An 18,630-nucleotide genomic window follows, 5' to 3' on the forward strand; every position below is an offset into this window, starting at 1 on the left:
AAGGCCTTTCTAGTTATATTAGTTGGTGTTTGGATTACTGTGATGCCTAAGAAACTAAAGGTAATCTGATTAAATATAAAAGTTTAGAATACTACAATTCCTCTTTGTTATTTTACAAGGCACCCAGAAGGAGTTAGTACCTCTGGCTGCTTGGAAGAATAAAGACCTGAAAGCTTTATGGGGAGCTCTAATTCAGTGTTTTGATTTACCATCAGACTTCTTCAATAGTCTACCAAAAGTCTTATTTCACTAAAATAGTCGACTTTGAGGAAGAAGGGGAGGCTTGGCTTTTTGTGTTCTTATTCTCCATGTTGAAGCTACTAACTTCTAACACATACCTGAGACTTTTAATGGGATCAATAGTTGAATTAAGTTAGTGGTTATAGGAACTGCAGCACCAGGAGTGTTTTGTATATCAGGGCTACCAAATAAATAGAACATTTTATTTTGTATAAGGGCTGTGTAGTTCTGCATCGAACTCTGAGAAGTGTGTACCTCTACTGTATAAGTTTTAGATCTATAGGTATCCATAAGACAGAATATTTGAGGGTGTTTCAGTGATAGAAGTGTAAGGAATAAGTGCTCACCTTAAATGCCAATCCTTGAAGTGGCCACTGATTTAATATTGTCTTTAATTGTCCACTATGAAGGTTATTTTATTGGCAAGATACTTGCTTTCTGGATAGCCATACTAATTCATGTTTGATGTTTTAATCCTGCTTCAGTGGAAAGTCAGCCAATTCCCACACTTCTATTGTAAGGCTTTAAACAGAGCTGCATATAAAGCATGGGATTTAAAGCAAGGCTGTGTTACAAATTATGGATGTAACAATAAGAGAAGACTGTTGTGACCCTGTTTCAAATGATGTTTACAATTACCACTATTTCACGGGAAAATAGTGATGGGGAGAGGGAGAAATGCTGGTGTAGGAACACTTGATGACAGAGGAGTACTTTGTTTTAATCCAAGTGTATGCGTGCTTGGAGAAATGCTAAGACTGGTCTTTCTTTCCAGTAAGTCTGAAGAAAACACTTAATTTCAGTTTTAAAAAAATATGATCTATTGACAGAATTGAGATAAATGAATATGGCACTTGAAAAGCTTGGTTTTTTATAAGAACTCCATGAGCAAGGAGTGCACCAGCAGCAGCCCCCTCCTTCTGTTTGCACTTATCAGATATGTGGTGCTGTACCTGGCTGTAGTAAAGGACTTCATATACAACTACTTCCAGTTATGTCAGACCCTCTCTACCTCAAGTTCTGTAGATCCTATTGTTGCTCTGTTTAGGTTTTTGTCCCAGAGTAATGGTTGTGCTTTAAGTCATGCTTGGGTACAGTTTTTACCTTGTAATCCTCTTTCAGTGTCAACTTTAATGCCAGGAAACTGAAAAGAGACTTTGCAGTCACTCATTGAGCTGTGAGAACTTGAAAAATACGAAGGCAGAAGTCAGCCTTCATTTGTGACATGTAGGTCTGGATGCTGTTGTTGACTCCGTTCCCAGGTCCAGAATCTTGAGGTTCTCACCTATGAAGTGTGTCCAAAGTCATATGTCATATGAGTATATATGCATAACTGAACATAACTTCCAATGTTGAGGGGATCACAAAATCCTGTCTTATCAATATAATGTTTACCTCTACTGGTTTTAAGACTGGTATGCTATTAGTGAGCAAAATAAATGTTTGGAATTGGTTGACGAAAAACTTTTTCTTGTCACTTTCTGTGTGTAATCCTAGGACTTTGGCTTGGAAGATTAAAAAGAAAAAAAGTTTAACAAGCTTCAGTAGTGTAGAAATGAATGCTGAAATTTCTGTGAAACCAAAAGCTTAAAGTTCCCTAAATATGGACATGAGCATGTACCTAACTCAGTCCTTTCCTTCCTTTAAAGCAACAGGCTGCACTTACTGCTTTACAAGACCTTCTATGACAAGTGACATTATTCTGTGTCCAGATGTATTTCATCTCCTGAGATGAGTATTTTAGAGTGGTTCACAGCACAAGTAATTGATCCATTTCAGAAGTTGGTGGTTTTTTTGTTAACTTTGAGCAAAGTATGATTCTTTATTTGATAATCTCAGGAGACAGTTAAAAACAAACAAACAAACCCTGAAGGCTTTCTAGATTATAATTTGAAGACAATTGGGGAGAACACTAGTTGTTTCAAAAATCTTGATTTCTGCAATGATGACAGAACAGTAATAGCTGAATTAACTTGGTCTATCACAGGGTGCTTCTGTGCAAATTGAAGGAACATTCTTAGGAAATGTACATGATGCTGTATTAGCTGTTCAAAACCTGTCCTATGTAAAAGGCTATTGTAAAAATGTTATACACCCCGATCAAGAATTCTTCTAATATTTCTTTTCTTGCCCCCCCACTTTCTGCCTTCAAAATAAATTGTTATTGAGCATGTAGTCTTGCTCTCTTCTACTGCAGAGTGAGCAGAGAGTGGCCTTTTTTTGTCACTAATACTTGTGATCATGTCACATATTGAATGCCGTGGTTTCTTTGTTTGCTTAAACTCTGAAAGACAAAAATTGAAGCCATGGATGTGCTCTTAGTGCCTCTATAACAAGAATGTAGAGCTTATATTGTGTGTATTACTGGCTGTGATTTTGACCAAAGATACAGAATCACATAATTGCTTTCTGAAAGTCCATTTTCATCCCACCCACACTCAAATCCTGCATTTCTTTGCTGCTTTTTTCCTTGGAATGAGATGAATGGACTTGGTTCCTCTTTGCTAGGCAGGTCTCACCCTGAGGATGAGGAGTAGGCCATGGGCAAGAGAGATTATGTGAAGTTTATAAGCCTTTTTCTTGGCTGCACAGAGCTTTCAGTCCTTCTCTTGGCCCTGCTGTTCTTCTCTGGTGAAAAAATGTATAATTTTCTTCTTTTTCAGCTTTCAAGGGCTTGTGATTGACTTTTGTTTCACGATGAAGCTCACCACTTCTCTCCCTCTTTCCTGAATGTGGGAGACCACATTCAACCAAAGCTGTCCTTAAAGCTGTGAAATTGTATATGTGGCAAGAATGAAGAGGAAAAGATTAATTTTAATTAGATAATATGTTCCAAAACACCCTTTCTATTTTACCTATGTTAAACTCATTACTTCAGTTAGATCTTGTTTGGAGTTACAGTAGCTACCCATAGCATAGCTGTTCTTGCTTCAGCTGCAGTGGAATGAGGAGAAAACAATACAGGACATGTATGTACAGTAGACAAATAGGGATTTGCAGATGACACTGCAAATTTACTTCTTTCTATATATATTTTTTTCCTTTATCAAGGAGATATACTTCTTGTGTGTGTATATATTATATATGTATGTATAATTATACTTCTTGTATCATATAACTGACACATTTTAAAGAAAAATTTAATATTGCAATGCTCTACTGTTTTGTTTTTTTCTTTCTTTTCTTTTACCTCAGAGAGAACCCTTCAGTAATGGACTGATGTGACTTTACCAAATGATATATGTTGAGCTTTTGAGGCTATTTGTGACTTGCTCTGTTTCTGTATTTAAACTTTATGCAAATATTTGTGGTTGCAGTTGGTTGAAATGTGAGTCAGTCAACTGAGTTTGTATATGTACATAATACATTTGTAGTTGGAAATCTGACAAAATGTTCTCCCTCAAGCATTATAAATGAAATTGATTGTCAGAGCAGGAGGAGTTAGTAATGCACTTCTGAGGATTATACCCATGAGCAAATGTTAAGGGAATGGTGCAGGTGGATGGGCAAAATTTAAGTGTATTTGCTGTAGTTTATCCTGCAGGCATTTTCAGATCTTGTTCTTTCTAAAGATGAGCATCAGTCTTCATAATAAAAACCTGCTGGGAGATTAACCTTGAAAGTAGTCATAATACTCTAAATTAATATAGGTAATGCTATTTACTTTAACTAGTAATTAGGTATTTTAATCTTCTACTTTGAACTAGTTAGGGGCCAATACTAAATCAAAATTTTACAACAAATCACAGAGCTTTGTCTTAAGTCCTGACACTGCAAACAGGCTGCTATTTTTATCCCCTAGCCGAAGTATTATCCCATAGTACTTGTTTACTTCGTTACTGTTTCTATTTCCGTTTTCAAAATACCTTTTGTTTTTTTGTTTTTTTTTTTTTTTGCTGGGGCTCTCATTAGTTTTCATACCCTTCAGAAGACTCCTCACCACTTATAGAAAACGAAACACATTTCTAATTTAACACAGGAGTGTCTTTTTTTAAAACAAAGAGAAAAACCTGTACAAGTTGCCTTCATTAAATACTCAACTGCAGCTTTTCGATGTGCTTCTGCACATAACAGCTCACATTTTAGGAGTCAAAGCTGACTCTCATCTTCGTATTGTAGACCTGATGAATTCCAGAAACACATTTTGAGAAAACATAGCAAGATATGTCAAACCCCTCTAAGCTGGTACTGGCAGAGTTTTATGTTAGACATTTACAGCATTTCAAGTCCTACCGGTGTAAGTAGGGTACGGTCCAAATAATTACTTCTATGAAACTGTAATTTTTTCCAAACTGTTGCAGTGTCAGGGACTGCAGTCTTGCTGGTTGTCTCTGTAAAAAGGTTGCCTAATGAGCTGCTTTCTGCAAGGGCCAGACTAGTTTGTCCCTACTTGTGTGCTGCACTGAAAACTTTTCAATGTCCTGAGGTTTTCTGTCCATTAAAACTGGCTGTGAGAGACGTAACAGGGCTGTGCAGCTCTCCCTGGGAGGTTTGTGTCTGATATTAATAACATGGAGGAAAAACTGCTGGGCTGTTCAGAGTGTGAAGTTCTCCTGTTGTGTAGGTAATACTGGGTTTTCTTGGCTGCCAATCAGGAGTTGTAGTCTTAGAATGAAAGTGCAAACTGTTCCATAAAGTAGAGAAACCGTCAAGGAATGTGAAGGTTGCAACTTCGGACTGTGTAACAACCGTGGAAAAATTGTATGGTTTGTACTTGATATTTTTTCTATTTCTTGTAGACAGTGATTGTTATAGCATTAGTACAGTGTGTCAGTGTGTTTCACCTAATTTTTTTAACATTTTTTACACTTGTTAAGTAAGAAAGGCACTTACTAAACTTTCTAAGAAATGTTCTCTGTTTTCATTGAAAGGTATTCTCTCTTTTATAACCACTTGAAGAACATTGAGGAATGTGAAGGAGGCCTTGATGAATTTACAAAGAGCTACAAAACCTTTGGAATTAACCAGCTTCTGGAAGGTGGAATATATTGCAGAGAGTGGGCCCCAGGAGCAGAAGCGGTGTTTCTTGCAGGTGACTTCAGTAAGTATTCTTAGGAATATTTCTTCTCCCCTGCACTATGTTTTACATCAATATTCTCTTCCTTTAAAGGCAATTTTTTTTTTCTTTAGCACTGATGAAATTCTGACTGTAAAAATGTATGCCATGACTTAAATGAATAATATTTTCCTTTATGTTGCGGTAGCCTATTAAGGTATGTGTTTCTGCAGTATGATCAGTTTGGGTTTTTTTCTTAATACCCATAAGACAATTTGTCACATTGCATCACACTACTACTTTAGTCTGTGTCTAAACTATCAGAAGTTCTTTTTAAAGCTCTACAGTTAGGCTTTTATAAAACTGTATGCAGAGAAGCAAAGATAACAGTGAAATAATTTGCTTTATCTTCTTTTACTGATCAGCAACAGTGTTGTCTAAAGGACCAAGGCCTTTGAGATTTCTCACCCATCATGAGAGTGTAGGCCAAAGTTCTGCTGGAAAATATTAGCCTAAAATCAAACTGAAATACTAATAAAAGAGTAGTTATTCTGTTTTGAGGGTAAAAAGATGTTAGCAGAATGGGAAGGTGGCAGGATTACATGGAGGAATTGCATTGCTTGCTTTGAAAACCAGGAAGATTATTTCCTTTGAATTTGAAACAAAAATAGAAATTTACTGCTTATTTGGAAGGCTGGCTACACCCAAATTCTGTTCTGCAAACTCTAAAATAAGAGGGACGTGCATTATTGCTCTTAAATCCTGCAATACTAGTTTCTATCTCTTTTTTGCTGGGGGTTTTTGAGCTTTTTTCTGGTTTTCCCTTTCACTTCCCTACTCTGTCTCTTCAGGGTTAGATGTTAGTCCATAGAGGTACTTGATCTTTCCTTGCTGGTTCTTACTGAGGAGGGATTTTGTCTGTGAAATAATTTTGTTCATTTAACTGCATTTCAGAAGCATGCGGTGTTATTTATCCAACTTTGATTTTGTCAAAATACTGACCTGGGGGAGTGTTCAATTTATGTATTTATATTACAAAATGGTGTATAAGTTGCCAGTTTGAGGGAGTTACCTACTTGTGCTTAAAAACAAAGTTAAATGTTGAGTATTCTTCTTCCTTTCATCTCCTTGAGGAAACTTGAAAGGACAAACTGTATTTGAGGAAGGAAGTCCTAAACTTACAATTTTATGTATTTAGATAACTTTAAAGTAAGATTAACTACATATACCATTATTTGTAGTATCTGTTGGTGCTCTCTAAAGTACTGTGGTTAAACTTCTGTAAAAATGTGTGTAGTAATAAAGAAACAAATCAAATAAAAAGTGTTTTTCAGATCCATTGTTAAGTTTTTCAGTGCTTCGTAGCAATCTGCTTTAGTACTTTAGTTTTTCCTCAGTCCCAAGATCAATACATTTATAAACAAAATAAGCAAAGGAAAACATTGAAATATTCACATTATGCTTCATTTTCCAAACAGAGCTATATAATGTGTCTGTTTAAATTGTGAGAGGGTCCACTGTTCACGGTGATAATCCTAGTCTAAAGACGATGATTATTTTAAAAATCTGGTTTTGATGCAAAAGATGAACAGAAAAGTTAGGGCAACACAGTTTACAACCACAACCCTGTTTAATATGGGTAACCTAGTGAATCATAGAGAAGCTTTCCTTGAAGTACTCATGGTCATTTTATTGGAATAGACATTGAAAAAAATAGGTTATTGTAGTACTTGAATTTTAAGATTGGAATCTTTGAATCCCCTGATTCAAAACTAAGTAATGAATCGTGTCTAGGTCACCTACTACTAGATAATAGTGATTTCAGTTATCAATACCAACTGCAAGACAGCTAGATGACGTTATTTTAATGGCTTAACTTTATATGTATAAAGATGCAGAAAATTCTCCTCCTTACCTCTCCTCAACTTACTGCAACCTCACCCATTGTTCAAGGTTTTCTTGTGATGTGATGGGTGTAACAGTCTTAAAATTACTCAGTGCAGTTGAAGGCTAGAATGCAGTAGTCTTAAACATGTACTTTAATAGATAGTAATTTTAAGACCAGACTTGTAGTGAAACTTTTAATATTTTAAAAAGAGGCTGTAACTTGTAAATTAGCTTATCAGGTTGTGGGGGAGAGGTATGTGTATACCAGAATACAGCAGCTAAAAACTGGAATGACTTTCTAGACTCTACTCCATTCAAAATATCTGATGTAATATGCCATATGAAGCAAAACTTTAGGACTAATATCTTAGTTTTATCTAGACACTAATGAAATGTGTTAGAAGTAAAAAAAGCTGAAAGAAAATTCACTTTAATGTGGAAAACTTGTTTATCCTATATATTAGTGATAATAATCAATGAAGTATAATAATAATCACAGTAAATAATAATAATAGTAATAACAGAAATCATAGTGAAGTATTCATTCTGAAAGGGGATGAAAGTGTACTTGGAAAGCCTGGAGGAAGGGAAGATTGTAATTCAACTCAGATGAGCTTTAATAATATCCTGATGAGAAATTGCGTTGCAAACCCCCAAGACCTTAGGTCAGGTTGCTACAGATATGTTTAATTAAAACTGAATCCCTTTAACCTTTATTTAAGTTTTCAAGCAGGTTAAAGTATCAAACTAAATTTGTTTATATTGTATTTAAATTGGATATTGGGATTGCTTTAAATATAGATATATTTTTTTTTAATAGAACTTTTTCTCAAGAGAACTGTGGTGGAACCATATGGGGGAAAGCTGGAGACCTTATACAAAGGAATAAACACTGAACTTAGATGATAGGAGCTCTTTGGGATTTTAAACAGAAACATGGTTGTATATAATATGAAAACTGTCCATTCATGCTCTGGTTTTGGAGATGAATAGCAGTGTTTTCTCAATGTTTCCCTTAATAGGGTATTGTCTGCAAGTCTCTTAGATGTCCTTCTTTGTGCCTTTCCATCAAACAAAATATTTCATCTAATCTGCTATTTCATCTTATGCTTTTGAGAATCAAAAACTGGTAAAAATTATAATGGCAAGTATGGTACAGAGACCTTGAACTTCTTTCAAAATTTATAATTGAGCTGATAGTTGATACTAGCTTTTTATGAATTGTGCTTAAGATAAACATGAATAATTTATTTCAGTAATTACTGACATGTGAAGCCTCAATCCTGTAAAGTTGCTTGTGAATGACTTGTATGCCTTATAGCAGACAACAAAACTTTGCTATTAAGGTATTTTGACCCAAATAATCCTTCATTCTGAGGAACTTGTAATGAACGATAGAAAAATTCTTAGTATCACTGTGCATTCCAGGAAAAAACTAGAAACAAGTAATAGCACACAAATCTGTATTTTGATGGGAGAACAGAAACACATGAATTCAAGAAAGATCTGAGTTGGTTTTGTCTTTTTAAAGCTTTGTAACTGGAGAGGAGAAAAAAAGTATTATATCTGTTAGTATTCTGGTATGATGCTTTACTCTATCTGAGAAGTATTAAATGAACATCCAAACCCATTAAGATTTGTCAATTAGTACTTCCAGCATCTCAGTAAATCAAGTGTATGAGGCAATTAGTCAGCTGAATTCCCGATACCAGAGGCAGAATCAACATTATGGGTCCCTTAAAAGCTCTCAGTGATAACACTGAATATTTCATCCCTGTGCTGTATTGGTGAGGAACTTGGTGACTGCTGGAAATTTATTACCACTTTACAATTAACTATTTCAAAATAACTCAGAGAACTGCAAGTTTTGAGGGTAACCCAAGGAATTTATTTGGGAATTAGAATGCTCAAAATTGTATTTGGCCATGCAGAGGCTCAGTAGGTTATCTATAAACAATACTTTAGTTAAAAAAAAAGAGTTTGAAAGAGTAAGTATGCATATGTTAATTTGGAAGTCAGTATTTGGTATAATATATTGTCATATTTGTGGTTTCTGTTCTTTGGTCCACTTGTTTCTTTTATGTGCCAACTTTAATCTCCTTCCCAGCTAACATGAAATCTGAAACGTTGATCACTGTAGAATGTCTGTTTGGTTTTTGCTTCCTCTTCCTTACACGGGTAGGGGAGGCTTCTGCTGGGGGTGGAGGGAGGCTGGGCTGACTGGTTTGGGGTGGATGTTTATTTATTATTTAAACCCTGACAGGCCTCCTTCAGAGTGAAGAAAGAGCTTAAGCCACCAGCCTTCATAATTTGGATATCTGACAATGGACTGGAAACTCTTCATATCAGAGTGTTTTGGTTTTTTTCTCCAGACTTTTACCAAAATGGCTTCTAGATACTGTTATAATATCATGCTGAACTGCTTACTGCTTCCTTCAAAGCTTTTTATAGAAAAGCACCTAGATTTGATGAGTAAAGTCAAATAGTGACACTTCTGTGGCTGCAGATGACTGAAAGCAGTAGGCTGAAGTATCAGCTGATGTAATGTCCAGGGAAAGATCCTATCTGTGAAGTAATGGCACTTGCTTTTGTGTCAGTGTTTCAGGTGTTTAATCACTTTTAAAGCAGATTATGTTAATGATCTGCTATCGAACTGTTGGAAATAAGGCAGTGTGGGAGAAGACCTAATTGGCCACTGTGTAGAACAGTATAGTGCCCTTGGAGAATCTCTCCATTTATGTTCTGATTTCTTATTCTAATAAAGTACAATAAAGGTATCTTGTTGGAATAGTGGGATTTTGATGTCATTTCCCTTGTCTGAACTGATACTTGTCTGATACACTTTCTTCAAGGTCACTGTGTGAATACTTGCTGGACTCTGTATTCTCTTTAGGCATTTGTCAACTGATCAAAAAGGATGTGGAATGTGGAAATAAAGTGGCTGTGAGAGATGGGTTTATTTCACTTGAGAATTCAACCTTAGTTTATGAAGTCTTTTCACTTTTGAAAAAATAACTGCAGCATTGCACTGATGTATCAGCTCTTAAATGGAAAAAGGCAGTAATTAATTAAATAATTAAAATGCAAGAAGTACTCCTTTCCTCAATGAGAAGCAAGAGAAGTGTTTATTTCTTGATGTGAAACTCCCAGTTCAAGCCATGTGACTCAGAGCTGTACAGCTATATACTCGTGAAAACAGTAGATTGAACAAGAAGTCACTTAAATGATGATTTAGCTTTGTATTGCATTTAAGTATTGCATTTAAATTGAGTTTCATGACAAATGGTAGAACCCAAGCCATTATAGCTTGGAATTCAGTTCTAGATTAAAGCTCAGTTCATGACTGTTTGGCATGCTAAGGGTACAGTTCTGAGCAAAAGGTTCCACTGTGCCTCATGTTGCTGAGATAGGATGTAGTGTTTAAATAATTGGTTTATTTTTGAAGATGTAGTCACAGATGAGAGAAAATGAAAGTATCAGGCTATTGAAGATGCTTTCTGTGTTGGATTAAGATGTATCTGGGGCCTGAACTTTTGCACAAAGCTTTTTGTCTTTTTTTGTATGGCTTATGGATATTCCTTGGTGGTGTCTTTTTCTCCTAAGTTCTGTTCGAGCTGATTATTTGAACTTCTCCTGGTAATCTTCTCAGCCTTTTTCTGTTTGTAACTATTGGCAGAGTCTTTGAAGTCTTAAGTTCTCAGTCGAAGATATTTCTTTTGACTTCCTTTTTTTCAGCATCATAAGTCTGTTAATCAGTTGCTGGTTGGTTTGGTTTGTTTTTTCTGTTGTCCCCTAAGGCATTCTGGGCTAAGTTTTGCTGAAAAATCTGAAAACTAAGCAGTAAAACTGAGAAGCCTGAGCTATTTCCTCTTGGAAGGAAGCCTTCAAGTTTTCAAGGTGTTTTAAGTTCTTTATACCTCTTGCCTTAATACAAATCAATATTATCTGTTATAACCTTCTGAAGTGAGCTCCTGTCCAGGGATAAGTAGCAAACAGTGGTTTTTAGTAGGACCATCTGGGACAGATGGTTGTTGCTTTGCATTTAGTCTTAAGTCCTGAACCATGGACACTCAATCAGGAAGGACTGTGGCTGGGAACAGGAGGGATTAATAGGAGCATCTGGTATTGCTGGCAGGTGGAGGGGAAAGTTTAAGCAACTCGGGCAGAGTTATCAAATCTGCCTGGGGACAGCAGAGATTTTAAACAGGCAGAGAAAGGCAAACATTCATCCTCTGAGGGAGGGAAGAGACATGGTTTTAATAGCAACCATGAGAACTCTTTTAACAATGCAAGAATTCAGTGGTTTTGGTGCAAATAATGAACTCCATGCAGTTTCCCCAGTTATAGAAACTGGACCTGAGATTTTTTTTTGCTATAACATTTTATTTTGCTCGATATTACCAAGTCATGACCCAGCATGCTTTGTTCAGTTTGTGCATTGTAATCAAGAGGTACAGCTCAACTGGGAAGAGCTTCATGAGAAGCAATGAAGATGATCAGATATCTGGGGGGAGAGAACTGAAAGAATTAGAAGTAAATCCCACAAGATGGATCTTGACCATCATAAATCCTAACCAGTTCTTTAAAACTGTCTTCTTGCAACTTCTTAACATTGTTACATTTTTCATCTCTCTTTTGTTTGCTTGTTTTCACCTGAAATGTTTATTTTAGTCTAGCTGTTTATAACTTAAAAAAAAAATTTAATTTTTTTTAAGTCCCAAAATCCTAGTGATGTATTTTACATTCCTTTGCTGTGCCCTGAAATACATAAATAAATATATTATAGTGCGTAAATACTGTCTATACTTCTCAGTTTTGACATTCTGTTAAGGATTATTGCTTTATTGCTGAGGTGTTGTTTGTTTGATGTTGGTCTGTGTAGATGCTAGTTGTGCTAATTTCAGTATTTTTCTTGATTGGAACTTCAGAATAAAACCAATGGGGAGGGCCCATCCAAATCTTACTAATACACAAGCTCTTCTGCTGTTAATCAAGCAATAGTTTAGTAAATACATTCTTTCTGCTAATATGTGTAATTTGTCTGCACTATCCAAATACTTTAATCGTGATAAAAACTATCATCTAAACGGAGTATTGAATTAATTGCATTTGTATTTTTGAGCACGAGGAATGTTTTATAATAATCATCTCTATTGCTTTTGATATTGCTCTCTACTGTAAAATGAATAGGTACTAGAAGATTTATCTTGCACAGTTATTTTTGTCACATTGTCTGGCCTGTTTGATTTGTGCCTCTCGGTTTTCTTTAAAGATTGGCGGTTCTCAGGTTTAAACAGCTGTGTAAGTGCGAGGAGCAGCTTTGAAAGCAACCTGGTCTTTTTTTCTGAAACTCAAGACATCCATATCATGTTAGAGAAGATGATCTTTTTGTTGCACAGTAGACAATATTTTTGATTACTGATGTTTAGGAAAATGTACATGTTGATTGACTTATCACTTCATGTCTCTACTTCCCCTGTTGATTTCTATGGTTGTATGTCCATTTTTTTTAATTGAATCACTTTTAACTTTGACTACCATGTTTAGTTGCAATGTTGTTTTACATGAGCTTAGATTAGTACTCTTAAATTGGATGCTACTTATTCTTCTTTCACTGAGGTGTGGTTTTTGGTTTGTATTTTTTTTTTTTTTTTACAACAGGCCATAGCATGCAAATAAATTACCATGAAGGAAGATTAGCATGTGTTGGCTTAATGTCTTGTAATTCAATTTTCTGTGTCGACTGGTTTCTTTTTAGCTGAGGAGTCTGTTGCCTTGAACTATGTGGGATAGACATGTTTCAAGGCAAAAAAAAAAAAAAATAGTAATTTTCAAACTTAGCTTGCTATTTCCTTCTGGAAATGATTTCATTGCCACAGTGTGTGAGTTCAGAAGCAATATATTCCCTCTGTCATATGAGTTAACCTTGGGCATGCCTACAAACACGCAAGCACACCTTGGCAGATGTCTGCTCGGGTATGTCCTAATGGCCAACCTTACCCATCTCCAGTACTCGGCAAATCCAAACAGAACTAAATCTTAAATTATAAAAATTTAATTATAAATTTTTTAAAGGAAAAAGTAATCTTCCTCAAGACTTAAAACTGGCACTTCAGGCCACATTTCCTGGCTGTGTTATTGTCTGGCTTTCTAGCCATTGCTACCAGGTTTGTCTGCAGTTTTCCCTGTATTTGTCCTACTTCATCCACTTTTATTTTATACATCAGTTTGTCAAAACAGAGGCAGAGAGCAGTGTGTGTGTTTTTGCTTGCATGTTGTCCACCTCCCCTCTCCATAACCAACATTTGCTCATTAGTTTTTCCCACAGGGGTGTATCAAGTATTTCTGCTGACTTGTTTAGGGTGTGAGGTTTTTGTTTTTAAATGTACATTAAGCCTTACTTTTCAGCCACTAGTTTTCTTACCACTATGATTTTGTGATATGAAAATCAATAGCCTTTTGGGAGAAGGAGGACATCGTGTTGACTTAATGAAAGACAAAAAAGTGGAAATAATTTAATCATTGTTAAATTAGAATGGGAGTATGGTTTCACAGTGAAACTCTTAGATACTTCATTTTACCACTTTTGAATGTGTCTGATAGTATCAGATATAAAAATATTTGCCAACTTTTCACTGAAGTTAACATTGAAGAAGATAGAACACAGTGTAATGCCTTTGAATTGTAATTGGACACATTTCAAGATAAATACTTAATGTTATTTCTTATATTGCAGATGGCTGGAATCCATTTTCCCATCCATATAAGAAGTTGGAATATGGGAAGTGGGAGTTGTTCATTCCACCTAGAGAAGATGGTTGTCCTGCTGTGCCCCATGGATCAAAGCTAAAGGTGTTGGTCCTAGACTTACTCTAATTCTTGTAACCCTTCTTACTCAGCTTTTTGTTTTCTTATTGTTTTCTTTTAACTAGCTTTATCTTCTAATTGTTTTAAGAAGCAGAATCAGTTTAATGACTTGTGGTGCAAAGTGACCTCAAGGAGTGAAACATTAAGCATCACAAAGAGAGTTCAATTTTTAGGAACAGGCCAATGTGGCTGAAATGGGGATATAGTGTATTGTATTGTGTTACAAGATGAAAACTATTTAGATATTGATAAGTTGAAAAATAAAAAGTAACGTACAGATAAATCCTTTCTGGTTTTGATGCAACTACTTTAGTTTAAGATCACATTCAGATCTCAGTATCTGGATAATTTTTGTGTTTCTTTTAGCTATGGCTTTTCAGGTGATCTCTTTGCAGTGCTCTAATGGTACATGGAGATTTGTCAAACTTATACCTATCCTTTAGGAATTAAGGAATTAAGAGCAGTAGGCTTAAGTAAGTTAAGCTGAATATAGTTGTATTTGATGAGTATACATGAGGATAAAATGCTTTCTTCCAGAAAGCAATGGAAAGTTTCTTTGAGCTGCCAAATGCCACAATTGTTATGATTAGTGCAGATATACATAATGACAACTAACTATCAGCAGGGGTGATTACTTTTAGGTGAATATTGATTTAAATGAAAGGTTTACTTTCTTGTGGTCAGAGCTTGAATTCCAGAGATAGTAGATGCTAATGGGAGACAGTAATGAGTAGTTAAGAAAAGAAATGGACTGAAATTATCTAAAGACTAGGAAAAAATTTGTATATTACTAGTACATTTTTAGGGCTCTTATCAACAAAACGAACATATTGAAAAAATCCTCATTTTAGTGCTGAAAATCAGCTTAGGGAAACAAGAAGTCTGTTAAAACAAAGATATGTATGGAAGTGCTTACTCAATGTGTGTGCTTATCTCTCTGCTTTTTATTATGGCTTATGAAATCATTCCAGTAATAAATATGGATAAAATGAAATTTAGGAATAATCATTCAAGGACAAGAAAACCATTTTTATTTTATGGAGCAGGAAAGAAAACAGTTGTCTTCAGCTCAGAAATGCAGTGATTATGCAGTAATGTGTGAGAGTTCAGAAATGGTTATTTAATATTTTCCATGATTTTGAGATGTAAGTACGTTAGATTTCTTTCACTGTTGCTCAATTTACCTTCTATATTTTATCTACAAAACTATTGACCTCATTTACTGTAGAATGTTCTATGCTCTGTGTAGAGATAAGAGGTGTGAGTGATAAGTGTTGATAATTATTAACAGCATAAAGCATAGATTCTTAAATGCATTTGGAGCAACTTGAGATTACTTTGTTGTCTTTCTTCCTGTCTAATCACTGGTCCTATCACCTATTTTTGAAGTACAGGTCTTGATAGTACTTTTTCCCTATTCAGCATTTTCTTTGAAATGTAAACTCCATAAAGCAAAGATTGCATTGCACATAATTTGTTTAGCATGCAGAATTTTTGACTGCTGATTGCACTTGGTGCTGATGCACTAGTAAGATGGATTGCTGTGGTTCTGTAGTTGCTCTGAGTCTTCTGAAAAGCCATAAGATACCTGCTGGCAGAGTAGAATGTAAGTTGGCTTTCTTTTTTTTTTTTTTAATGTTCTTAGGCTTTTTTTTTTACCTTGCCACTTTAACTGTGTTTTTCCATAGGCAATTTTAAACAGATGTGGGAATGTCATGACACTCAAAATACGTGATTGTCCAACAGTCTCATGAATCAGGACTGTGAAACAGATTTGCTATTGAGTATATTCCTTAGGGAAAAAAAATCAAACCAAACCCATAGATTTAGAAATTTGATTCACAATTGTACGTAATCACATTGTTCATAATCACTTAATCTACAGTAAACTACTCCCACCCTCAACTATAACTTTGCTAATAATCTTTTGTGACACTGCTCTTGTTCCATGGTGCCTACACAACTCGATCTAACATGTCACAGTGTGTACTTTGATGGAATAAGATGATATAAACAAAAAAGCTCCAGTTTACACAGTTCAAAAATGGTTTTTCTGTCACAAAAGCTGGAACGAGGTCGGAATATTCACGTGGTAGGCCTTACCCTCATGCTGCAGCTGATCATCTTATTCTCTCTCATTCCCCTAAAGGGTTCAGAAAACTGCTTTTCTCAAAGCTTTCTTTGAACTGTCGTTCTGTTGGATTATGATTGTTCATAAATATATGTATTTTTGGCAACATGAGGACTTGTGTGTTAGAGAACACTTTTGCAGTCCTTTGTTCACGTAGAAGCTGAGAATATTGGGTTGTCTGCAGGTGGAAGTTGCTATGCAGATTGCAGGTGCAATGTTTAAGTCCAGAGGCACTCATGTCTGCACTAGACTAGGTGACAAACTCTTTTTAGTAATGAAAGTAATCCCTGTTTTTCTTTACTGAAGAAACATAAGGGAATCACAGGTTTTACGGTTTCTTTTACCAGTATGATTTTAAGTATTTATGTTAAAATAGTCAATTTTAGTCATTTATGTGGTGGTTAATTTGTTGTGAGAGGAAAGTCTCCTACAGAAGGTCTTCAGCTTCTGTATACCCTGTTTTCATCCTCAGTTCTACACAGGCAAATGCCAAGTTCTGAAATGGTAACAAGGTCACTCCTTTTAAATAAGTAATATCTAAACCAGAATGGAAAAGGGATGGAGTGTAGCTGGTGACACTAATTTAGATCAGGTCACGAAATATTTGTGTAGGAAAATAAATGAGGAGCAGAGGTCAAACATTTGCCTGTTTCCAATAGTAGTAGACTGTCTACTGTAACTCTTGAGGCAGTCTTCTTGTAAGTAAATACAAACACTGAAGAAAATGAGTAATTAGAAAGCCTGCTGTAAGTCTTCTGACACTTTTTGGTGTGAAGAGATGGATGCCTATGACAGCTGAGCAACTCCCTTGTGCATTATGACATCCATCTACAAAATAAGGTTACCTGCTAGAAAAGGCCATTTTTTTTCCTTTCTCCCGTGGGTCGATTGGGAGCTTAGAATGAGTTAAGTGAGCAATTATAATTGCTGTTGTGGTTGTGTGGTGTTTGCTTTTAAACCTCTGGCAGATGTCAGAGGCTGAGCACAGATTAAAGCCCCAAACCCAACTTTAAGCTTTAAAAAATGAACCCTCTTTACCTCTTTTTATTTATGAAGGGGTAGTTTAAAAACATTTTCCTTAAATGTTAAGATGTTTGTCATTCTGCAGTGATGGCAGTCTGGGTGCAAGTGTGCTTATCCTCTTTCATGGTTGAAAATGACTGAATTTTTTTCTTCATTGCTGATGTTCTTAATGACCTTTTTACAAGATACAGCAAGCTTTTGGAAAAACTACCATGGATAGACTTCTATAGCAAGTCCTATCGTGTTGTCACATGTACACAGGAGTTTAATCAGTGATCCACTTTGTTCTTTTACTATTTATTTCTAAATGATATTTCCAACTGCTTAAAAGTACCTGTAAATTAAGTTTTCACTATAATTGGCAAGATCCTAGTTTTGAAATAGCATCAGTGGAGTTTAGGGATGGGGGTGGGTAGTACCAGTGCAAATTGAGATCTTAGTATCTGCAGTGGAGAACTTGTTTGATAATAAGAAGGCCAAGGAACAACTAGAAAATGCAGAACAATTAGCAAATTGAATCCTAGATGAAAATAACTTCCAAATTCACGGCTAGTGATCAAGTTCTAAAATATTTTCAGACAGCTAAATATGAAGAGATGGCAAAACCAGTACTTGAAATATACTGGCCATTCCAACTGAGCTACCTGCTGCCCTGGAACAGTGAATAGGAATAGATCTGCATTAAGTTTTCTTTTGTGAACTGGAGAGGATACAATAAAACAATTTGAGTTGTTTAACCTTTTAGTAATGCCAGTAGATCTGCGATTTCTGACATTATTGACAGCAAGAATTTCATGTACTAATAATCTCATCTGACACATAATCGGACATCATGGTGGGTAGGTTCACCAAGCTCTACATTGCAATTAAACATCACATGTGTTCATGAAATCTAGTGCAGTGTGATTCTAGCTTATTTCTGATAGGAAGGTAAGAGTCAGGATGGCTGACATGCCTTCCTAATGCAACTTTTACCAAGAACCAGCTAAAGATTAGGAAGTTGTCTGTAAAATATCAGTGACTAAGTTTGTTGGTTTCTTGTTACATTTTTGGAGCCCTATGAGTTACATGAGAAAGCTATCCTTTTGTAGTTAACATTTATATAATTGATAGATAAAGTAAAAAAACAAACAAACAAAAAACCCAAAACAAACAAAAAAACACACCAAAAATAAAAAAACTCAAAAAAACCAAACCCCCACCTGTGTGTTATAGCAATTTTAGTTAGTTTTAGTTGCCTTTTTAACAGATAATTTCTGTTTACTGCAGTAGCCTTCATCATTTCTCTATGCATGCTGATGGAACTAATAATGTACAGCTCAGGAAACAAATAACATCTTTTCTCCTGGGAAGGTCATTCGGAAAATGGTAGAAACTTTTTTAAAGGCTCTGCATTCTGTTATTTGTTAAGTCTGTATCCTTTTCTCCTCCACACACATCTGTATATGTATCCACATCCATGTATTTAAATGGTGAAGTTTACAGC

The 18,630-nt window shown here is 35.5% G+C and overlaps 1 protein-coding gene across 2 annotated transcripts in view; it reads left to right on the top strand.

Moving 5' to 3' along the window:
• GBE1 (1,4-alpha-glucan branching enzyme 1) overlaps positions 1-18,630 on the top strand; it is a 145,948-nt gene that overhangs the window by 27,358 nt on the left and 99,960 nt on the right. For both annotated transcript variants that reach the window (XM_050331890.1, XM_050331891.1), the window contains exons 2-3: positions 5,112-5,281; positions 13,860-13,975. In XM_050331890.1, coding sequence (XP_050187847.1) covers positions 5,112-5,281; positions 13,860-13,975 — 286 coding nt within the window. The remainder of the gene's footprint in view (positions 1-5,111; positions 5,282-13,859; positions 13,976-18,630) is intronic.

Source organism: Myiozetetes cayanensis, unplaced genomic scaffold, assembly GCF_022539395.1.
Source record: "Myiozetetes cayanensis isolate MyiCay16 unplaced genomic scaffold, myiCay2020 scf5-8, whole genome shotgun sequence".
Taxonomy (NCBI): Eukaryota; Metazoa; Chordata; class Aves; order Passeriformes; family Tyrannidae; genus Myiozetetes; species Myiozetetes cayanensis.